The 24,910-nt window shown below is 42.1% G+C and overlaps 1 protein-coding gene across 1 annotated transcript; it reads left to right on the top strand.

The window, feature by feature from the left end:
* The first annotated feature begins 975 nt into the window (after window positions 1–975).
* Window positions 976–24,442, top strand: LOC150039122 (biliverdin reductase A-like). Its single transcript, XM_090328012.1, has 6 exons — window positions 976–1,272; window positions 4,578–4,610; window positions 9,575–9,696; window positions 11,745–11,864; window positions 13,517–13,619; window positions 24,257–24,442. The coding sequence occupies exons 2-6, from the start codon at window positions 4,599–4,601 to the stop codon at window positions 24,440–24,442; spliced, it is 543 nt and encodes a 180-aa protein (XP_090184138.1). The 5' UTR covers window positions 976–1,272; window positions 4,578–4,598.
* Window positions 24,443–24,910: the final 468 nt, after the last annotated feature.

Below are 24,910 nucleotides of genomic sequence, written 5' to 3'. Positions count from 1 at the left end.
GAAAATCTTGTTATATATCTTAATAGTGAATGTAATGGTTATAAAATCTCAAATCTGTTTAAAAATGCTCAGAGCAATACAGAAAGCTTTCAAAACAGTAATGGTTTCAACTATCAAAATGAATACTTTTACAGAGTGGAATTTAGAGAAAATAAGGAAAACATAAGCAAATCCTAAGTATTTCATTACATTTGTCAAATATTTACAAATGCTATTGTGAGTTCCAACATCTGAACTTTCCAAGGCAAAGCCACTTTTTCAGTCCCTTCAGATAAGCACTTTCCCCATTTATCTTTGAAGTGTTTAATAAGTGTTTAAATGCCGGGAGGAGTGGATGCTGGGTAGATGAGAAAGGTCCAGTCAAGAGAATTCTCTGACTCCCAGGTGGGAGGAGATACCCACGAGTCAGCAAGGTCTTGGTCCTGAGCAACTGGAAGAACAGGGTTAACTGCTGAGATGGTGACTCTTGGGCACAAACATCCTGTTAGGAATGTGAAGTACTTTAGCTGTACAGGAGTGGAACTAAGGTCAAGATACAAAGATATCTCTCCTTGTAGCCAAAGGTAGGGATCCTATCTATCTATCTATCTATGTATCTATGTATCTATGTATCTATCTATGTATCTATGTATCTATCTATCTATCTATCTATCTATCTATCTATCTATCTATCTATCTATCTATGTTTGGTCAGTTCTGGGGTTTGAACTCAGGGCCTACGGCATTGTCCTTGAGTTTTTTCTTCAAGCAAGCACTCCACCCCTTTGAGCCACTAGAGAGATCCTTCTTGGAGCCAAGACAACAACAGAAAGAAAAGAGAGAGAAAGAGAGAGAGAGAGAGAGAGAGAGAGAGAGAGAGAGAGACAGACAGACAGACAGACAGACAGACAGACAGACAGACAGACAGACAGAGACAGAGGGAGGGAGGGAGGAAGGGAGGGAGGGAGGGAGGGAGGGAGGGAGGGAGGGAGGAAAGGAAAGGAAAGGAAAGGAAAGGAAAGGAAAGGAAAGGAAAGGAAAGGAAAGGAAGAAAGAAAGGGAAGGGAAGGGAAAGAAAGCCAGACACAATCCTCCCCTTTCCTAGGTGTCTCCGCCCAATGAAATTCTGCAGCCAGTAGGCACTCAGCTACCGCCCGTCGCAGAACCCAGGTTGCTGTGACGAGGCCAAGCCTGGGGCTTCGGGAGAGGGGGCGCTGGGCATTCAGCAGACTCCCTGCGGACCGTGCACGCGCGCCGGGTCGGGCCGGGATTGTGCAGGCAGGCGGGGGCGCGGTAAGCTCGCAGGGATCCCTGACCCTCAGGAGAAGCACACAGGCTCCGGCGGGAGGGGGGTCGGGCGCCCCGCTTGCTGCGGGTTCTGGGGAACGCGCTGGGGTTGGGCAGGCTCTGAGCGTGCCTGCACCGAGGGGCACTCGGGGAGGGTGCAGACCCGATTCTCCCGGGGATCGGTCCCCAGGCAGCCTTCCCACTAGCCCAGCCTTGACCTTGCCGCCCGTGTCCCGCCACAGGCCACTTCCCAAAACGGGGGGCGGGGGGGGGGAGGAGCGCTCAAGTATCTGTCCGCCTCCCCGCCTTTTTAAAATTCCAATTTGTGCAGGTGGTCTGGCTTGAGCTACGGGGTCTGGATGCCGTCTGAGTTGTGCTTTTGTTGTTGTTGTTGTTTTTGCTCAAACTACCATTTGAGTTACAGCTCCGGTTATGCCTCTCCCCCTCTGGTTGGAGATCAGCCTCCCAGACTTTTTACTGCTCGTGCTGGCTTCACGAGGTGATCTGCAGCTCTCAGCTCTTGAGTAGCCAGGCTCGCCGGCAGGTAGGAGCCACGCGCCCCTGCCTTATGCAGACTATTTGCATTCCTTTGGGCCCCACTGGTGGTCTGGTAGTGCCTGTAGCCCCTGACTGGGATGAGCTAGAGTTACAGCAGTCACCTGGAATAGGAGGGTAGTCCACACCGAGGAACAGCCCAGTTTTGAAATCCAGCTGTCTGGTTTTTTGTTTTGTTTTGTTTTGTTTTTCAGTCCTGGGGACTGAACTCAGAGCCTGAGCACTGTCCTTGGGCTTTCTCAAGGCTAGCACTCTATTAGTGCCATTTCTGGCTTTTTCTGTGTATGTGGTACCAAGGAATCAAACCTGGGTCTTTGTGCATGCTAGGCAAGCACTCTACCACTAGTCCAAAGTCCTGGCCTCAGATGTCTGTTTTTTTGTTTTTCCCCAATAGTTTTGCTTAATAAGCAGCTCTTCTCAAATATGGACAGATGCTTCAAGTTTAAAAATATTAGAAATGTATTCCCTGGTAAGAATAATTCCCTAGTAAGAATAATTATCTTATTTCCTTTTTATTGCATCAAGATTCCTTTCAATAAAAGGTAGAAACTTTTGTGGTGAGGCTAAGGAGGAAACTGAGGATGTGGAGCAGGTAGGAGGGGCTGAGAAAGGAAGTTGAGGAAGGAGTGGCTTTTGGTGGAGGGAAAATGCAAAGCCAGGAAGTGGTTCCATCCATTTTTCAATTTTGTGCCTGGGGCCTGGATGACTTCAGCTTCCTATTTCATAACTGAACCTAGTTTACTTTGTCTGCCTGAACCCTCTCTGTAACTGAAACAGAAGAACTTTCAGCTGACTAAGCCACTAAAACACCCAAGAAAATTAAGCTAAAAGAGAACAAGAGAGTAGGGATATCAGCACTGAACAAAGCTTGAGGAATGGTGGAAGCTTATCTATGTACTTGTGTCCAATCTCTTATTTCTAGGTTCAGGAAGTAAGGTAAGAGGAGTGATGGAAACTCATATATGTTTTGTTCTCCTTGTGAGATACCCAAAGACCACATACCTGAGCCTGGTTCCCAAAGCCAGTGAGTATTCAACCAGGCCTTCATCTCTGGCCTTTAAGTTAGGGGAACTACTTTATCTCTGTAGTCATAGGTTGACAAAGTCCCTGGGCAAATAAAAGACTCACACTTCAAGGCTGATACAGTTGTTACAGAAGGAGGAGAAGCCTACTTTCACTTCTTGAAACAGGTTGTTGTTTGCAAATGTGGAGACCTTTCACTTACTATTTCTACTGAATGACTGCAACCTTGGCTATCATTTTAACCTTATAGTAATTCAGGAACCTATTCAAGAGTTCTCCATATCCCTTCTCCTAGACAGGAATTCCATTCTGTAGATGGAAAGGCTTATTCATTTGCTCACATTTAATTTATAAATTCAATAAACTCACAGTCACAGCTTATTAATTTGATCAAACATAGAGCTTTATGAGTGTTAGACAAGCAACCTAACATTGACCTATAGTCAGAAAATTCTCTAGGAAAGAAAGTCCTTCAGACGTGCACCAAAAGTTTCAGTTCTTAAGACAACTTAGTGTTTCCATGTTTACTCACTTAAATAATAAGTCCATAACATAAAGAACAACCTAAATAGTCTTGTTGTAGGAATAGGACTTAGGAGTTCTAGCACCTATTAAAACACGTAGTATAATTTACCATAAGTGAGGAAAGGTCCCAGGCAGTGAAAGGTGTCTGTACAGCTGGTGTGCCCACCTGCACAAGAGACCCACTCTGAAAGCAGAAGGAACAAAGGAAAGGGAAGGGATGGCTGGGTCTTCTCAGCACCTCACTAGCATTCCCCAGAGTGAAGGTTTGTTACTAAATGGGGTTAAATATTTCACTGCTGTTCATGATTAGCATCCTTGCTATATAACTAAAAGGAATCACAGTTGGAATGCAAGTTGGGGCTGCTTTTCTCTTCTCTTTTCAGAGGCCAGAGGCCTCTTCCCTTCCTTCTTATCCTCTTTTGGCATAGCAGCCCTGAACAATGTATATAAAACTAATTTTTCCACAATTGTGGTGTTTCCCCAAGGAGGACTTCTGACCTGTGTAATGACCATTTGAATGACTGAGAACATGGAAATTATTAGCTTCAACTCTACTCAAGGCCTTCTGAACTAGGGACTACATTTTAATTCAGCTGGCCCACAAGTGCACTAAAGTTTGGTACTACTACTGTGCCATTATGGGCTATTTACTTCTGTTCCTTCTGTCTTCTGTGTCTTCTCTCCCCTTTTGTCTATGGATTTCTCTGACCTCTGCTCACTTATTTGTTTGCTCCTTCCTCCTTCATGTGAAGGGTCCGCAGTAATCCGGCATTGTTCTTTTAACATGTTATACTCAGCGAGGCAAAGGAAAAACAAGATAACTGTTTCTTATTGCCTTGTCTCCAAGGAAATAAGGTGAGACTCTGACATCTTCAAGCATCAACTGTGAGAACATTTCATTTGCATGGAGGCTTCGTTTTTCTAGCTGCCATCCTAGAGAAAGATGGACCTCAGGATTTGAGAATCTTTCTTTGGAGGAGATGTAGCTGATGTGATGTCCCAGAGTAGTTGACTGCCATCAGCCTCAGAGTAGAAGATGCCACCCTGGCACCAGCCTGGAGGGGCTGAGGTGGCAAAGACATTTAAAGAAGATGGGACTGAACAGGAGAGAAAGTACTGGAGGAGAAAGTAGAAAATATTAGGAGAAACTTATTATGGGGTTTGGAGCAATGTCAGCAGGGCCTGAATAACTGCTTTTGTCTTCACAGGCCCTGAAGGAAGAGATCAAGATGGATGTTCAGGTGAGCCCTTTACCACTACCATAGTATGCATGCTGTGTTCTCAGCGCCTCTTACTTCTTCTCTCCTGCAGAGCTTTCTATGAAAACATCTGTCTTGTCATCTACTGGTACATACAGAAGGGTAGAAGAAGAGTGAGGCCCCTCTGGGTTCTTATCTGTGTTCATTCAGCTTAAGGTGGAGTTAGCCACCTTTTCTAATCCTAAAAAAACACTCAGGAGCTAAGGGTGGCTCAGGTAACAAGGAGCAACCAGCCATAGAGTGGAACCTCCACTGTTGTGAGCCTTCCTTCTTTTTGCCTTGGCTTTCTCAGCTCTTTATTTTACTGATGGAATGCTGTCACTGAACAACTATCATCACATGCTTGAAGAACTACTGACACTTTGTGCATCAGGGCTAGGTCTGTGTCCTGCTCCCTTCCTTTAGCTCTCTCTTACACTCCCTTTACTTTAGCTCTTTTTTGGGCTCCCTTTACTTAAGTCTCTATTTCCCCAAGAACTTCTTGTCCTCCCCATGACCTGTGCACTCATCTATTCCACAGTTTTCATTCTGTTTAAAGAAGTGCTAAGGGATTCTGTTGGAGCAGATCTTTACACCAAGAGTCAGCAGCTGGTTGCTTATCCACACCCAATATTTCCATAGGGTCCCTGATCTCATGACACCATAACCTGGTCTCACTGTGTCACCAGTCCCAAGTGGGCTTTTCAGGGACCTCACTACATCAGAGGCTTACTGAAATTCCTACTGTTTCCCTGAGTTTACCACTAATGAAAGTTTGTGTCCCTCCACACTGTGTCTCTAGGCTTTTATCTTTATTGTAAAAACCATTACAGATATAGAACTTCTGTTCTTGGAACACTGCTGGTAATTGCAGTCATAGTTACATCTCAAGTCTTGTTTACTTCTGATGTTTAATTCTACCTCCTCCTCACTTTATCACTTCATTCCTTACTTAATCTCCTGTACCAATCTCTCCCTCCTCTGCCCTCTCCTCCCAGCACAGAGGTGCCCTCCTTCTACCTGTATCCCACATTGTCCCTGTTGTGCATGGAAAGTCTCTCATTTGTGTTTATTTTTGTTCTTCTTTTTCTCCATCCTGTTCTCACCTTTATAAACAATTGTTCTCATGTCTTAAATATTTTCCCTTGTATTATGGTATTTTTTCTAAAATGTGTATTTTTTGCCAATAACTTTTAATGTGACATAAAATAAAACTAGTTTCTTCTGTGGGTACAACCCATGGATGTAATCCTGTAATATCACCATATCACCAGATTGTAGTCACAGTTTCTCCCTGCTCCTTACAATTGGCATCCACTGTGCCGTGTGCCCTTAATTGGTATTATTCAGTTTTCTTAACATTTCTATGTCATTTTCCTTCCCATTTTCCCATTCGGTGCTCTAGTTCTAAGTGTAACATACAGTTAAGTACTATTCAGCCCACCAGGTTGTGCTTGAATTTCCTCCCATTCACAAGATGCTGTTGTCATCTGTGTTTTGTGGATGAAGAAAGTGATTGTTACACAAATTGCTTTAAGGACTGGCGTGCTAAGATGCAGGCAGGGATGAATGTATTAGTTTATGTCCAGATCCAGCTAATCCTGTCCACCCAGTTCTTCCATTTCTGCTAGGTGAAGGGTTTGCTCAGGGCCCTCTATCTGGAGGGGACAGCACCCCTCTAGTCTCTTCCATCGTTGTTCTGTTGGTTTTTTTTTTTAAACCTCTCCTCAACTTCTCTCCATGTGTTCTCATGGCTTCTAACTTGATGCCTCATAGATACTTGGCCCTCAATGTTGGTTGACTAAAGGGCAGAGTAACTCCCAGATTGTTCAACAACGCACTAATCCAGTCCAGGACTGGCATGTTCAGTTAAACTTTAGAGGAAGGAAATCACATGGCAGAAATTGTGAAGATTCAGATGCTGAGTGGAGGGGAAAGGGCAGAGGATCCTCAAACACACTCAGCCTTTTGCTCTTAGAGAATGATTGCCTAAGGAATGACTGGATGACAAGCATTTCAGGCTAGTAGAACTCCTGTGGCCATGAACCTTTGCCCAGAAGTTGAGAAGACTGTCGTTTAGGTAGGGGAAGGCCTGGAATTCAGCGGGGCATGAAGATTCAGTGGTGGTGAGACAGCATGAAGGTGTCTGCAATATCTCTTGGAATTGGATGTGGCAGAAGGAAATGACTTTCATACATTTTTCAAAGATAAAAGGCATGGAAAGACTAGGGGATGAGCTTCTTTCTCCTACCTCGTTTTCAGTTACCCAATATCTCATGATCTCAATGCATGTTGTACCAGTGGTACTAGTTTCTTTTTGGCCATCCTTTAAAAAAGTCTATAATTGTATACAAGTACTCCTCCCTTCATCTGTCTATGTGTGTGCGTGCGTGTGTGTGTGTGTGTGTGTGTGTGTGTGTGTGTGTCTGTCTGTCTGTCTGTCTGTCTGTCTGTCCCAGTGTTGGGGCTTGAACTCATGGCCTTATCAGTATCCTTGAACTTTTGGGCACAAGCTAGCACTCTATAGCTTGAGCCACAGTTCTGTATCCACTGGTTTGTTGTTGTTGTTGTTGTTTTGGGGAGTGGCGTTAATTGAAGGAGAGAGTTTCACAGATTTTCCTGCCCAGGCTGGCTTTGAACATTGATCCTCAGATCTCAGCCTCTTGAGCACCGAAGTTTACAGTTGTGAGCTACCAGCTGCCTAGCAATATATAAAGTAGCACAGAAATTACACTGTTCTATATCTTTGTGTTTCTAATATATATCTTGGAGAGCATTTACCTCCAATGTATAACCATGGTATTCTTTTTTTGTGTAGTTGTATCATATTCAATTTTATAAACACAGCTATTACTTACAGAACCACTTTGCTATTAGCAGGTTATTTTTATCCTTGGCTTCTTATAAACAAGGGTGATGTAAGCCAAATTCATTTCACCAGTTAGCTCTGTAGGATTCATTCTCAGTGTACAATTTGCTGGAGCCAACAGGTAGTTGTGATTTATATTGTGATGGTTATTTCTAACTTGCTCTCCTGTTGCCTTTTTTCTACGTTCACCAGATTTCTGTTACTGTGATAAAATATCTGAGGTTCTCACGTTTACAAAGGAAAAGGTTTAATTTGGCTCATTGTTTCAGAGGTCACTGGTCCTTCTTGTTTCGGGTTTGTAGTATCCTAGTATATCACGGCAGCGGCCCGTGGAGTAAAAGATCTCTATCTCATGGCAGCCAGGAAGCAAAGAGAGCAAGGGGCTGTGGCTCTAATATCTCTTCCATGGCCACCTCTGGTGCCCTCACTTCACTTCATTGTGCCAGTTTAAAGTTCTTCTACAGTGACAGGTCTAACCCCCTCCACCCCCCACCTTTCATCTCCTAAAGATCCCTTTCTCCAAGTTGGTGGAACATACACTCTTGAATTCCGTTGTAACCCATTAGATATATTCCTTTTCTGCTTGTCTCAAAATCACACCTATTTATTTCTTTTCAAAGCAATTTCTCCAATATGCTCCAAACATTCCAAATAGGTTATTTACATTGGATTACTGAAACAAATGCCAGAGATAATCAGTTCATACCAAAAAAAAATCTGTTTTGCCTCAGAAATGGAAGGATCCAGTCAATGATCATTTGGCCTGATTGCCTTTGGGCCTGTAGCAAGGTGACCCAGCATTATAGCACACCTGTCTCAGAAGAAAGCCCTTTACTCCTGGGCAGAGGGGAGAGGCCAGGGTCCTATAGTTCTGAAGGCAGGTCCAGGTGACCTCCCATTAGGGCCTGCTTCATCAAGTTCCCCCACCTTCTAGGATTGCTGAGCTGTTGTTGCAGAACACCTGGGCTGTAGGGAGAGATTTCAGATCCAGGTTATAGCACCAGAACAAACCTTATTCTAGATCACAAAACTTGTCTCAGAGATGGGTACTCATCGTTTACACCACCTATTCAGGAGGCTGAGAACTGAGGATCCTGGTTTTAAGCTTACCTGGACAGAGAAAGCTGAGAGATGCTTCAATTTAGCAGCAAAAAGCTAGGCATAAGAGATTTGGCTCAAATAGTAGAGTACCAGCCTTAAGTGATAAAGCCAAGGGAGGGAGAGCATAAAGACCTATCTGCAGCAGGCCCCAGTTCTGGCACACATAGAAAAAAATGTCTCAGCACTTTGAAAAAGATGTATAACATTGAAAGAATATAAGACAGGCAGAGGAAAATGCCCAGAATATTCCTGAAGACCTGGAAGAAATCCGAGCTAAGGCTAGAGCAGTGGGCAAAGGAAGATGGCCAGAATCGGGGGTTATGGATGGTAATATCACAGAGCTGAAGGGAAGGTACAAGTCTGAGGTGACATTCCTAAAGAACCCCTGGGATTAACTGGTACACGGAAGTAATTCTTAGCAATATAGGCTCCATGGAGTGATTTCTTAAGTTGAAATATGGACTTGATATGTCTTTCCATTCAGCCTCCAGCAGGGCACTTATGGGGTATTTAAGCTGTCATAGTAGAGTGGCCATAGTGGTGGCTAACATGTGGAAAGCTGTGGTAATGACCTGCACCACTCGAGTCCTGCTTTCCACACGCCATTGTCTGGCAGCATCTTACACTGTGATGGCCGAATCATTGCCTCGTGTCCTCGGAAACCAGCAGACTGTGGCTGCAGCCCAAGCTGGTCATTGGAACTTACAGCAGAGGACTCCTTCATCATTGGCAAGGTGACAGTAGGCAAGGAAAGCCAATTGGAGGTGGGTGACTTGCCAATACACAAAGACATTGGAAAAGCCTCTTTAGAATGTGTTGGACAGAGCTGATTTTCTTGTGAGCCCAGGAGAGTCTTAGTCCAATCTTGATACGGCAGCTTCCTCTGTTGTCGGATTGCACTTCTTCCTGCTTATCAGAACCCTTGACCGTCCTTTGATCCTTGCTATCCCCTGCTAAATAACTGGTCACAAACCTAAACTGGTCCATTGCATTTCAGCCTATGAGGAAGTTCGGCGTGGTGGTGGTTGGTGTTGGCAGAGCCGGCTCTGTGAGGATAAGGGACCTGCAGAATCCAGGAGGTTCCTCAGCGTACCTGAACTTGATTGGCTTCGTGTCCAGGTGGCTTGGATTACCTTGATGCCCCATAATTTGCAGAACGCATGGTGTAAGATAAGGCAACAACACATTGACATCTTCTAGGCCCAGGGAGAAAACCACACACAGTCTTCACATTTGGGCAGGTCTTGAAACTGGAATGGAGGGGTCCTTGAGCAGGGGTGTACAACAAATGGGGACCAGAGAGCAGAACAGGGAAGAACAGCACCAAGTGTGTCAGCTGCAGATGGGACACAGCAAAAACAAGGTTGAGTTTGGCCTGGAAAAGGCTTGAAAGTGTGGGGGTTCATTGTTGCATCTGTTATCAGAGAAGGTATCCTTATGGTGGCCCTAGAATTCACATGCCACTATGAGTTCCATAGTCACCTCTATTAGTTCAAAGAGAAGGATGCCGAGCTATGGGGAGTGTAAGTCGTTTTCTAGAGATTGCAGAACTGTAAAACCTAAGTTTATAAGACTGATTCCAAAGTAAGTCTTCTAAACACTGTGTTCTCTTGATATTTTGTACTCTTGATACTTGACACTTTCCCTGATACTTTAAAACCCACTTTTCTTTAAAGATAAAACTCATTAAACTAAGCTATCACTCTTTCTTCCTTTCCTCAGCTCTGCTCGCACACACACAAACACACATGACTCACCATACAGCACGCTGAGCTGATTCTGTGCAATATCATTTATCAGCACTAATTGTCAGCTAGATGAAGACACTAAGCTATATATAGAGACTATTGAAATTGTTCATACTGAAGATGCTTCATATTGTAATTTTTTAGGTCGCTTTCTTGCAATGTTTGGCCCCTATGTAAGCATTGAATGTGAACTTTCAAACCCCAGGGAGACCCCTGGGAACTGTTAGTTCTAGAATTGCTTTTAGCCAAGCTTCTTCACAATTTTTAGACTTTCACACAGAGGAATGCCCTGTGTATGCCTCTCTCAAGCTAGCTAGGATGGAATCTACTACTTGAGCTTAAGGGTAAAGTGAAATTTATCTTCCCCCAGACACACTGGGGTGGGACAACTTACACCAATACCTTACACCAATACCCACACAGCTTCCACCCTGCCCTAACCACAGGGTTCCTCAACTTGCTGGCTTTGTTTCTGCTGTCCCTCTAGGAATCCTGTTTGAAACCCTCAGCTAGCATTCTTCTTTGCCTTCACTGAGCCTTGAACCTCTGTTTCTCAGCACCATCCTCAGCTTTCCATTATTGGGATATGTGCGCCTTCTGCCCTGTGTGTTACTGGAAAGTGAGGATTTTGTTTGATTTTCTTGATTTTATAGGGCCTAGCATACAGTGGGCACACACTAATTCTGGCCACATCATACTCAGATGGCCCATGGCAAGAAATGTAGCATATTACCCCTTGGGGAGCCAACTTCCCCAAATTCCCTCCTCCTGCTTTGGCCGTGATTGGCTGGAGCCTCTGCTGGCTTGCCACGACCCTTCTATGTCTCTTGAGGTCCTCTCTTCTTCAGCCTCAGCACTGGGGCATGGCAAAGACTCGGTTCTCCTATCACTGAAGACCTTTCACGTCCTGTGTGAGTCAGAGGCCCTGAGTACCAGCCCTGGTCCTGCTCTCACTCAGCTGTGTTGCTCAGTCTCTATGGCAAAGGAGGCAGAGACCCTTGGCCTTTGCTTGACAGGCATCATAGCAAAGGAGCTTGAACTCACTCAGCACTGACCCCCCAGGAGTGTTCCTAGGTTGAATCTAGGTTATGTTTTATAGTCTTGTTTGGCTAAATGCCTGAAACTGGAAATGACCACAAAGATCCTTTATTGTGATATTACAAGATATTTTTATTTTAGAGAAATAGTAACTCGGAGACTTCTCTTAGCTTCTTACCAGCACAGGTAGTATTGGCTCCTGAGTCCATATCCCCTGACTTTACCCGAAGTCACAATGGAAATTCCCTGGATATGGGAGGGACATTATTTCCTTCCTTTGCAAAAGCTGGTGTCTCGGTGTTTTTAGGAAGAAGGGAGAAGCATAGAACTCATTTATTGGTGGTTACTTTTGAGTGCCATTTCTGTACTCTTCTGAAATAGACGGGAGCTTGGAAGCATTGGAGAAGTGCAGCAGATTTCTTTGGAAGATGCTCTTTCCAGCCAAGAGGTTGACGTGGCCTTCATCTGCAGTGAGAGCTCCAGCCATGAGCACTACATCAGGTGGGTTCTTTGTTGTAGGCAGTCTTTGACTTGTGTATGGAACAAGCACTGAGCAAGTTAAAACCCTGTAAGTGAGTGTTTAAGGTCAAGGGAAGGTTTATGGTTGTTTTGGAGTCTTTAAAAACTGGTAGCATAGGCCAGGAGTTTAGCCTAGTGGTAGAGTGCTTGCCTAGCATGCATAAGACCCGAGTTCGAGTCCTCAGTACCACATACATAGAAAAAAGCCAGAAGTGATGCTGAGGCTCAATTTGTAGAGCTCTAGCCTTAAGAAAGTCCAAGGACAGTGCTCAGGCCCTGAACTTAAGCCCAGGACTGGCCAAAAAAAAACCCCAAAACAGCAACAACAAAAAAAACTGGTAGCATACTTGTGTGGGATTGATGCACATTGAGATGGTGTGTGCTATTGTGGTGACTTCCTCCTTGTCCCTGGGCCAGCATGCTGAGTCTGGAATGTACAACCACTATCCTTGTCTGGTTGGCACTCAGAATCTCCTCAAGGATCTTGAGACCACAAGTAACCTTCTTTTTGAGAAGCTCCTGTGGCCTGTTGGAGATTGGAGGAAGGGTCTACAGCCTGTGGGGAGAAGCCTGACAGAGGTTTTCTTGCATTTTATCTAGGAAGTCTGTTTGATCCCCTAAAACCACTTTCTTGCCCTGAGTGGAGAGGAAATTTTATACATGTGCAAAAACTCCTTTGGCTCTTTCATTGTTCCTCTACATTGAAACAATTTTGTCATATGGATAAAGAGACCAGGGGTGTGGTTGAGGAGAGGAGACAGTCTTAATGCAGAGCAGAGAAAGCACAGTGGTGCATCTCCACTGGGAAATGCACAACCTTAAGCTTTGTAAGCATTGGGTGGGGCCTGGTACAGAGGGAGGAGTCCAGGGAGGACCTAGGCCTAGGTGACAGGACATGCCACTGCCTCTGAGGTTCAGCTTCCATTCTGGGCTCTCACAAGAAATCCAGAGGCCACTCAGTGGCGATCGAATGGGACAAAAACTTTTCTCTGTGGCCCCTTCAACTTCTTGGTTTTTCTACGATTTATAAATGCCTGCTGCCTGCTGTCATGATAATCATATTCACACCTTGAGGACAGGATTTGAAGTCTTTCAAAGTATGGTCCCCAGAAGTTTACCAGCACACCCCATCCTGATCTCCCTAGCCAGCCTTGGGCACACCAAAGATTGCAAATGGGAATAGCTCACAGAATGCCAAAGAGCATGTTAGGCAAAAGTGAACTTGTGAAATGCCTTCTACTTCAGGACAGAATTCAGATGTCCTGGGTGACATTGGTCAGACTCCTTCAAAAAGAGATCACTGCCAGGGGCTCTATTGTCTTTCTCATACTGTGGAAGAAGTGGCTTATCTGAGAATATATGTTTTTTTCCAGAGTAACTGGAAAATAATTGAATTGAAAGACACTGATTGAACCTCTGCATTAGAACTGGAGATGCATTCTCTCAAAGAGTGGTCAGAAACTATATGAGCTGAGTCTTCCACTAGTTCTCCCAGTACTCTCTTCCACCCCTCTGGTGGTGCTTTCACACATAGACTCCTGTGTTCACAGCATCCTATGTTCCACCTTGAGGAGCCCGTGAGTGATGCTCATTGGAAGGACTGATTCTCTTGCTGTGTTTCTTGTTTTTCCAAGGCAGTTTCTAAGTGCTGGCAAGCATGTCCTTGTGGAATACCCCATGACATTGTCCTTGGCAGCTGCTCAGGAATTGTGGGACCTGGCTGAGAAGAAAGGTGATGTATGCTCTCTGTCCGCACATAGACCCCCCTGCTAAGGCTTTCTGTCTCCTGGAGTTCTGTGACTCCATTTTTGTGCCTTTCAAGCTTTGCTCTATCTATACTATGGACACATGTCAATGGGACATGGAGAGGATTGAGAGTGTGTCTCAAATGGTAAAGCACCTACAGGGCCCTGAGTTCAAACCCCAGTACCGAAAAGAAAATTATTCACAGGGACATGAAGGCTGCAGGGATGGGTGGAAATGTTTAAACTTTTTTTTTTCCAATTTATTATTGTTTTAGAGGTGATATACACTGGGGTTACCTTTACACTCAGGCCCGGGAATGCCTGACTTCAGGAGGAGGGAATTCCCGGGCTCCCCCACCCCGCGACTCCCAAACCACGCCCCTTACCCGGGCCACGCCCCTTGCGCCCTGCGTGGGGGCGGGGCGGGGCGGGGGCTGCAGATACTTGCGCAGGGCGCCTGCTCACTGGGACTCCTGTGGCAAAAAAACTGGAAGTGGTGCTGAGGCTCAAGTGGTAGAGCTCTAGCCTTGAGAAAGTCCAAGGATAGTGCTCAGGCCCTGAGCTCAAGCCCAGGACTAGCAAAAATAAATAAATAAATAATAAATAAATAAAAATTATTAAATATTAATAGAACTGAAATCCAAGGAGTGTAAATATTAGTAGAATTTCAAAGACCTTGTATGCTCTTTATTTCTAAAGGAAAATGAATTAATACTATAAAAATGTTATAGTAAATACTTGACCTGTGGAAATGATTTTTCTTAATATAGTTGAGGTAATGTATAGAGGGGTTACAGTTACATTCATCAGGTAGTGGGTACATTCTTTTTTTTTTTGCCAGTCCTGGGACTTGAACTCAGGGCCTGAGCACTGTCCTTGGACTTTCTCAAGGCTAAAGCTCTACCACTTGAGCCTCAGCCCCATTTATGTTTTTTTCTATGTTTATGTGGTACTGAGGGATAGAACCCGGGTCTTTGTGCATGCTAGGGAAGCACTCTACCAGTAAGCCAAACTCCCAACCCAAGGTGCATTCTTGAACATTGTTACCCCTTCCCATGTTTTTCTCCCACTTTTTCCCCTTGGAAAGAGTTTTTGTTTTTGTCAGTCATGGGGCTTGAACTCAAGACCTGGGGGCTGGTTCCTGAATTTTTGCTCAATGCTAGTGCTCTATCACTTTGAGTCACAGCTCCACTTTCATTTTTTGAGTGGTTATGCCAGGAGGAATGTTATTTGCTCAAGTGTCAGAAGAAACATGCCATATTTCTTTTCTGTAAACCTTTAAATATAATAGCACTAGTTCATTTATGAGTTTGAAGAGCTCACCTGAGAACAGGGTTGATTTGGGGATTATTGCCCAACCACAACTTCTGGGGACACACTCAGAAGAGAAGAGCAGTAAGTGATGATCCGTGTGTGTTGTCTGAAGGATGGGGTCACATGCATGCAGAGAAACAATGTTTCAGGCCGATGGTGGATGTCTGGAGGTAGGACTTAGATATGGGCTTTCAATTGTCCTTAATTATCAAGCAGTGCTGAATCCTACCAAAGTTGACACCTACTAATTTTGAGAAAAGTCACAAGGAAAGCTTGTGTTTTCTATGAATTGATGTTGAACAGGAGAGTGCAGGAGTCTTAAGTCAAGACAAGCTAGACAAGTACATAGAAGTTTTCATAATAATGTTATGCTTTGTGTTATTACTTGCTTTATTATGTTTATGCCAACATCCACAGAGAGACTCTCTGTTATTGCAGATTCTTCCAAGGTATAGGATTCCAAAGATTTAGTGTTCCTGGTTGTAATTTAATGTGTTTGGTATGATTGTCATCACAGTCCATGTGGTATAAGACACTGAATTGGAGATATAAAAAAACAACTTATTTAAAACTTTTAAACCAGACTAACACAGTCAGCTAAACACTAGTAGAGAAACAAAAAAAATAGAAAAATGAAGTATGATCCTTCCTGTTCACTCAGCAAAAAAGAATTGAATGTATTTTTTAGTATATGTAAGCAAAATGTTTTATTTTATTTTTGGCATAGTTTAATGTTTTTTCATAAATTTTTATAATGATGGGGAAGTATATTTAGGTTAAAAATGTCAACTAGGCATTAATTTAAAAACCTGATCCTTTTCAAAGAATAAACTACTAAGATTAAGATAGTAGAAAAATATTAATAATGTGGTATATTGAGAAGTAAAGAGATCATAACTAACAAACACAGAAAAATAATGAAGGCACTGTGTGTGTGTGTGTGTGTGTGTGTGTGTGTGTGTGTGTGTGTGTGTGTGTATGTGTGTGTGTGTGTGTGGTGGAAGATACCTCATGAAAGAAGAAATATATATTTATAGCAATGGGAACTGAACTGTTCTCTTCAGATGCCCAGAGGTAATACATTACATGAGCAAGGTGTGAGTATAAAATTTTCTACTTTTGAAGCTTTATCAATTATCAAGGCCCTTCTGTGTTACTATAGGTCTACAAACGCCTTTCGAAATTCTGTTTATGACTGTGCAAATTTGTTAGCAGTTGACTTTTCCTGCTTTCCCAGGCTTCAATAACCTTTAATTATATACGAGGGCTTCATTTAGTTGTTGCGAATATTCTAGTAGGTGATTTCTAAGCTCTAAATTAAAGTCCCTAGATTTTTCCAGAGTTGTTGATCAGTGAAAGTATGGTTTTAGATGTATCAACACAAATCTTATCTTCTGGAATTTCATTGTTGGACAACTGATGTACAAGCCAGCATACTAGCCTAGCTCTTAATAGTCTTGTGGTCTTAGTATCCATTCTAGGGTATTCTACAAGATGTCAGCACTTAAATCCTCTAGGAATATTTAAATAATGTAATATTTGGACATAGGCCAATAGTTCATTCCTTTTCCATAGAACAATAATCCTTGGCCAATGGGTCCAGAATTTAGACAGGATCAATTTTTAAAAGGATCCCATGTAAGAGGTAATCCTAGGTATTTTTACTTGTTCTCATTCTTCCCAATTTGTTTCTGTAGATCCCAGGTAGACTAACCAACTTCTGGTCTATATTTGTTACCCCGTGGATGCTTGTTAGTGGCAATCTGTTTTCTCACATGCTCCACTGGGATTAATAACCTTGGCATGCCTAATAAACCACTTCCTTAGGAAAGTCTTTTGACGCTTTGGAGTGTAGTAGACCTTGTTGTACTCTTCCACATGGTTATCTGTTTCTACTTTACTGTAATGTCTGGAATTGCAGGTCTTTTAAAAAATTATATACACATTTTTTTCTTGCTAGAAGGTAATCCTCTTAATAGCAAAAAATATACATGTTATGGTGGCACTTCAATGCCTAGCAATCATTGTTCAAAAATAAACAAATCCATAGGCCTTTGATGATGGAGCCTAGAGGAGTTACCCATGGAAAAATCTGGTGCCATCTGCAGGTGCTGTGAAAAAGTGAGAGGGGGCATGATGTCCTCTCTCAGAGGCTCCTGAGAGGAAAATCCTTTGAAACTAGCCAAGGATTTAATATTGGTAGAGCATTTGTATTCACAGCACAGACTCCTCTCACAGATTGTTTTTTACTGTTATTATAAAGGTGATGTAAATTGAAATTATAGTTACATAAATCAGATAGTGAGTACATTTCTTTTGGACAATCTCACCCTTTTCTTCACTCTCTCTCAGTTTTTTCCTCCCACCCCCACCAACAAGTTGTCTAGTTCATTTTCAACGTAGTGTTTAGTGATTACCACTGCTGCACTGGTTCACTTCCTTACCCTCCCAATGACATATAAATGAACATATGACAAAAAGAAGAGAAAACTTAAAACAGCGACAAAGAAAAGAATCTCTAGTTTCCATTTCTTGGAGCTCACTTAGATAAAAACTTGATGTGCTCAGAGATACATAGGCCGTGGTACCTTTGTGTTCTGTTCTTAAGTCTATCTGCCTTTGTCTCACTGTGTGGGAATGACTTGAGTCTTGTCCCAGTGTACTTTAGACCTAGCTTCCTCATGTGAGATACAAGTTGTGTCGTTTGGGTCTCTGAACTTGCCTCACCTCCATTAACATGATTTGTTCTAGGTCTATTCATTTCTCCACATCTATTGCTGATTCTAAGAAGGCTGTCTAACTTTGAGCTAAGCCACTTAGTGGTTTTGACTCTGGCCACTGTAATCTTTTTATCATCTTACCTTGCATCCCTACCCTAGTATCTTATTTTAGTGATCAGGGGTCAAGAAAAGCAAAGTGAAAAGAGGGCACAGGAAGTAGAATGGAGACAGCAGATCAGGTCCTGCTCATCACTACAGATTTTCTTTCTCCTTGGCATGGCTTCATACCTTTTTTGCCAGCTTTACAGGCTGTGGCTGGCTACAGGAAAATAAGGCTTTCCTCTAGATAACATTTTCTAGTCTTATTTTGATATTTTTATGAACATCGTATTAAATTATCTAGGGACATGCAAGCCTATTCTTCCTAGAAGGGCTTGTGAAACCTGTACTATGAATCATTATATCTAATTTTCTTTCAAATCTACAGGCTTTTTATCAAATTTTATCAATTTTATTAATATCACTTGTAATGTACAAGAGTCATAGCAAACCTAAGAACATTTTAACCATATCATGATTATCTTAAGAGTCTCCTTGTTGGGTGCTGGTGGCTCATTCATACCTGTAATCCTAGCTACTTAGGAGCCTAAGATCTGAGGATGGCTGTTCAAAGCCAGCCCAGGCACTAAAGTCCATGAGACCCTTATCTCCAATTATCCACAAGAAAACCAGAAGTGGGCTGTGGCTCAAGTGGTAGAGCACTAGCCTTGAGCTGAAGAGCTCAGGGACAGTGCCCAGGCCCAGAGTTCAAACCCTAATAGTAAAAAGGAAAAAAAAATAGTCTCCTATTTTTTTAATTTTTTGTATCAATGCTGGTCTTGGGCTTTGAACTCAGGGCATGTGCTCAGTCCTTGAGCTTTTTTGCTCAAGACTAGCACAGTACCACGTGAGCCACAGCTCCAGTTCATTTTTTTTTTTAGAGAATGGAAAATACGAGTCTCATGAGAATTTTCTGTCCTGTCTGGTTTCAAACCATGATCCTCAGATCTCACTTCCTGACCAACTACAGGCAACAGTGCCTGGCTAGGTCTTCTGTTCTTATATAAATCAGAGCGTAATACATTACTTTTTTACCACACCTGAAATACTTATGCAAAACTAAGTGCTCAGCAATCTATTTTCTGAAATAAGATGCACATTAATGATAGACAATTCTAACCTAGTTGGCTAGGGATTATGAGCTATATACCTGATTATAGAGATTTAAATGTAATCAATTTTAATAGCCTCAAGAAAATCTGTAATATTTTCTAGAAGCTAACGTCCCAGTGGTGTGATACTTTATCTCTAGGCAAAGGATGAAGAGGGAAGCATTTGTCAACTAGATAGGATATTCTCTTCTATAGGATACCCAGAGTTCATTGCCCCTGGCTTCTTTCTAGATCGATCCCATTGTTCGAAATGAATCATGCTGTCACAGCTGTGAAGAATGACTAGGAGTTTTGTAGTCAGGACTGGATATAATGGAAGTGCCCTAGCAGCTTCCTGGGCTCCATCAGGGCAGCAAGATTAAATTTGAGCTCGAGTTTTGAAATGATAAAAAAGCTGTTTGACTGCATTTTCAATATGTTTATCAGGAGAAAGCTGTAAATACGAGATAACTCCTGCAAGAAATTTAGAAGTTGAAATGAGCATCTTACAGTCTGAAAGGAATCTGCTGCCGTTGAACATTACTCATGTTTCTATTGCTGAGCGCCAACACTGCACTTTTCCTCCCAGAATTATTTTTAACTAGCTTGGAAGTCATCCAGGTTTAACTCCTCTCCAAAGCAATTCTGTAAATGTGAGAGGGGCTAGCTAGGTTCTGATTCAAAAGACAGGTGTACCTGGATGTCTTTTGTATAGCTGTGAATATCGACAGGATGGTTCTCACTTATCATTCTGCAGTGGAACAGCTTAAGTGTGAAATGCAGTTCCTTCCAAAGGTGATGAAACCAGCAAGGCAGCTCAAAGGTAAAGCCATGCTAATGCACACATGCTTATTTTACTTTTTTCTCTCCTCAGAAAATATTCAGGTAATAAAATGAAAGCTTTAAGATGGGAGACATTAGAGACAGCAGTACATATTCAGTAGGAATGACAGTTCAAATTTAACATGGAAAACATGTTCAATACACCAGTGCAAAATAAATACAAGATAAGCCACATATAACTTCATTTGAAACGTGCCATGAAATAAATTGGCTATTACCAACTCATGGTTTATCAAGAAAGAAAAAAAAATGACTATACATTAACGAATGAAGAAAAATAGGTGGAATCTGATCTAACAATTATTTCTGATGGTCCTTTGCTTCTTATTTAAAGAAAAAAAGCTAAATTCCATTATGTCTTTTTCATCTGCTATCACATTGATATTTTAAATATTCAAACATTATAGCAGTCTCACTTATAGGAATATTACAGACTTCATAGGAAACTTAGACATTTGACTAAGTATGTTTAAATAATGGGACACCAAAATAGATTATATATTTAGTATATTGAATATATGCTACAATGAATATATATATATATATGTGTGTGTGTGTGTGTTTATTGTTTGTGAACATTGCTTTTAAAATAAATGTTCATCTTGAGTAATGTTTTCAAAAGAGTTTGTTTACCAAGTGGGAAATCTCCAATTTATTCAATTTTTAGGACAGTTTCAAGAATATACTGTTAATTAAGACCAGTCCCAGTGTAAAACCTCACATACCATCCTTACCATAAACTACTCAATCACCTGATTAATTTATTATTACTGTTGATACTATCTGTCTGGTTCAATGCAATCCACTGAAAGGATTGGATTTATTCACTAATTTCTATGAATAAAATAGAGCTTAAAGGACCACCTGTCAGGCATGATGGCACATACCTGAATCCCAGATATCCAGTTGATTAAGACAGGAGGTTCTTTTAAGCCCAGGAATCAACTGGAAGCCATTCTGAATAACAGAAAGAGACTCTTTAAAAAAACAAAAGAAGAGAAACAGGAGGAGGAGGAGAGGAAGAAGAAGAAAGTTGGAAGAGGTGGAAGCAGAGGCAGAAAGAATAGGATGAATTAAATAAGAAATTGGAATTTGGGAGTAGAGCTGTGGCTCAAGCTTCTTGATCTATCCTTGAGCAAAAAAAAAAGCACAGGGACAGACCCATGTCCTGAGATCAAAGTCAAGGAACATCCCTCACTTACAAACACACACACTCACACACACACACACACACATGCACACACACTAGAAGTTTAGGTTATTAACACTGTAAATCAAGCAGGCTTGAAAAAACAAAATGTGACTTTTAAATTTTCTATTGAGCTGGACCTGTGGGCTCACACCTGTAATACTAGCTTCTCAGGAGTCTGAGGATCAAGGTTCAAAGCCAGCCTGGGCACAAAAGGATCTGAGACTCTTAGCTCCAATTACCCTCTAGAAAAGTATGAAATGGGGCTTGGCTCAATGGTAGGTTGATAGATGGTAGGCTCAAGAGCTCATGGACAACACCCAGGTCCAGAGGTCAAGTTCCACAACCTGGATATCTTTATCAAAATACCATTCTATTGCACATTAGAAATTATTTACCTATGAGTTATAATAGAATTATGCTAGGAATCATCATTTCATAGGAGGTTTGTGTTTTATAGACACATATGTGATGAATAAATGTTCCTCATAAATTATCATTTTAGTAACAACACAAATCATTTTCATTTTCAAATGAAACCAATCCCTATGAGAAGGCTTTCACAAAATTGTATGACACAATTTGAAATTACCTTTATTTTTCCTCCTTTCTGGAAATTGATTATTGCACCACAATTTTCCCATTCCTTGAGCTGCCATCTGGATATTTCAGACTTTGTGGTCCAGAAGTCAATCAACCTAATGCACGACTGTAGCCATCTTCAGAAAATCCTCACCTGCAGTGTAAAACATGATTAATTTCTTGACAGGTACACTTGAGTCTTCCTCTTGTCCCCCTAGTCTATCCTCACTCTTAGGAGTTTTGTGTGCTTTTCTTTCATCATCTACATGGAAGAGCCACTGTTCATAAAACTGTCCTTGTGAAGATTTATCTCTTATTATTAGTTTGCTGTGCTGCAAAATCTACCTTATGTACAAATAAATGAAATGAGCAATCTGAACTGTAATAAAGAGATTTAACACAATATTTGAGAATATTGATTGAGACTGTTGGTCTTTGTTTTCTTCTTCTTTTAAATTTTTTTCTCATTTTAGTGTAGATTTAGGCATCTCTTTACTATACCTTTTTACAACTGGGGAGTGGAGGGAATTAACTTGGTTTGATAGAGGCATTAGACAAAAAAAATAGGGAATTCTGGAGAAGAAATTAATGACAATTTTCAAAATTTAGGAAATAATTATAACTTGGATAATAAATAAATAGTACTTTTATATGGTACGTTGAATAAAGACAGTCCTATTCACCAAGTAAAACATATTGGTTATGGTATATTCTGGTGAATTTATCTGTGGATAAATAGGTAAAATATCAATACATGAATGCATGATTTCATCCTAAGGGATGTTTTGTGGAAAAATGTATGAAATACTGGTTAAAATTCATTAGTCTGAAAAAATAGAGGTTAAATCATCATAAATTCAGTAAGTCTATATGTGTATAGATTACACAGAGAAAAATAACCATGTCTGTTATACTATATAATTCTGTGGAGCTTGTGAATTGGCTATGCTTGTAGTTTTCTCAGATGTTTCTTGTTGTCTGTGCTATAAGCCATACAGGATACAATTGAAAAAAAAATACTTTTAAGTGTGAAGTACCCTTCGTGACAAATATATTTGGTGACAGTTTTAACTGTAGAATGATTCACAAAGATGACTTCTAGGATGGCTTCATGTTAATAGAAAAATAAGTTCCATGCACAGTGTGTTTGAGAAGCACTGACCTAGTGGCTTTCCTCATATTTTAGTGCTTGTGCAAAATGGTAGTGGACATGGTGAGTTTTCTTTTGTTTTTGTTTTTTTTTCTTTTTCTGTTTTGCCAGTCGTAGGGCTTGAACTCGTGGCCTGGGCACTGTCCCTGAGTAATTCAGCTCAAAGCTAGTGCTCTACCACTTGGGCCACAGCACCATTGACTTGGTAAGTTTCTAAGAATGTGTCCTTTTCTAAAAGTCATGGAACCAGGTGGTGCTTTTTTTCAAGATAATATTAGGCTTTCTTTTTCTGTGGTGTAGGCTTTTTAAAACTAGATTAAAGAATTCTGGAAATGTAGTTATCATTTTCCATCACTGGTTATACAGTTGAAGACATTATTAGCAATTATTTGTTTTATGTTAACTATTTGTCAGATATATCACAATCCAAACATGACCAAGTCTTGAGATCCTTTGAGAGATTCTGTAGAAATGATTGAGCAGTCAGTATGCAAATTCTAAGTGGAAGATGTACAACTGTAATATCAAGCAGAATTAGGTAGGTAGGTAGGTAGGTAGGTAGCAAAAATCATGTTCTCCTCCCTTCAGGGTTTAATGACTTACTGGAGGCATTCAATCATTGAAGAGGCACTGAAGAAAGTTTCTTTAATTTTTTTGAACCTAAGAATCCTAATCTCTGCAATTGTCCTAACAACTGCCATCCTTACTTTTTTTTTTCTTGTGTCAGTTGTGGTGCTTGAATTCTAGGCCTGGGTGCTGTCCCTGAAATCTTCACCTCAAGGCTAAAACTCGAACCCTTGAGCCACAGCCCCACTTCCAATTATCTGGTGGTTAATTGGAAATAAGAATCTCATGGGGGGCCTAGTGGTAGTTTGGCCTAGTGGTAGAGTGCTTGCCTAGCTTGCACGAAGACCCAGGTTTGATTCCTTAGTACCACATACTTAGAAAAAGCCAGAAGTGGTGCTGAGGCTCAAGTGGTAGAGCTCTAGCCTTGAGAAAAATCCAAGGACAGTGCTCAGACCCTGAGCATAAGCCCAGGACTGGCAAAAACAAAACAAAAAAAAACCACACACACAATTAAAATATCTGGGGCCGGGAGTTTGGCCTAGTGGTAGAGTGCTTGTCTAGCATGCATGAAGACCCGGGTTTGCTTCCTCAGTACCACATATGTAGCAAAAAAAAAAAAAAAGCCAGAAGTGGTGCTGTGGCTCAAGTGGTAGAGCCCTAGCCTTGAGAAAATCCAGGGACAGTGCTCAGGCCCTGAGCCCAAGCCCAGGACTTGCAAAAAAAAAAAAAAAAAAAGAAAAAGAAAAAAAAATCTCGTGGGCTTTCAAGCATGGGCTGGCTTTGAACTATGATCCTCAGATCTTTGCCTCCTGAATTAGGATTACAAGTGTGAGCTACTGTTGCCTTCCTTTCCCTTTGGAAAAAGATGACAATAATACATTTGGAGATAATTTTATGTGCTTGAAGATCTGGAAAGTAATAGTAATAACTATAATATATATAAATATATGTATATATGTAATATGTAATATATATAAATATATATATTATAAGGGATGGTAGTAAGGCAAGAAAAGGCCGGTGGAGAGCTGCGATCGTGGAGTCGCCTTCCCGGAGCAGTTCTTCCGGGCCTAGCGCCTCCGGGAGCTGGGTTGGCAGTCCCAGCACGCGGGACCGCCCCGGGGTCCTTACCTGCCCTCATGCCGCGCTTGCAACGGTCGCTGTTGCAGCTGCTCTGGACCGGATGGAGAGGGGCGGCGGGCGGAGCAGACGCCCGCCGAGGCCCTCCCGCTCTCCCCGTCCACCCGGACCACCTCCTAGGCGTGGGGGCGCGAGGCGTGGGGCGCGGGGCAGCAGCCTGCAAGGACGACTGCGGAGCCAGCCCGGGACGCCTGACTTCAGGAGGAGGGAATTCCGGGCTCCCCCACCCCGCGACTCCCAAACTACACCCCTTCCCAGGGCCACGCCCCTTGCGCCCTCCAGGGGGGCGGGGCGGGGGCGGGGCGGGGTGGGGGCTGTGGCTACTTGTGCCTGGCGCCTGCTTAAGGGGACTCCTGTGGCAAAAAAACCGGAATTTTTACATTATCAGCATGGTCTGCTATTCATCAGGGACAAATTGACGATTGCAATATTCAGAGAAGTAACATAATGTCTATTAACATTTACTTAAGTGTTACAAAGCATTTGATGAATAAAGGTCTTCAAAGTATTGAAAGGGCATAGCACAGGTTAAACATGTTCATAGATACAGAAAATGCTCTTAGATTCTTTCACTATATCAATTGCTGT

The sequence above is a fragment of the Megascapheus bottae genome, unplaced genomic scaffold (genome assembly GCF_031878675.1).
Source record: "Megascapheus bottae isolate mThoBot1 unplaced genomic scaffold, mThoBot2.hap1 HAP1_SCAFFOLD_76, whole genome shotgun sequence".
In the NCBI taxonomy this organism is placed as follows: Eukaryota; Metazoa; Chordata; class Mammalia; order Rodentia; family Geomyidae; genus Megascapheus; species Megascapheus bottae.
Note: the sequence above shows the minus strand (reverse complement) of the source record. Positions and strands in the feature narration are given on the sequence as shown.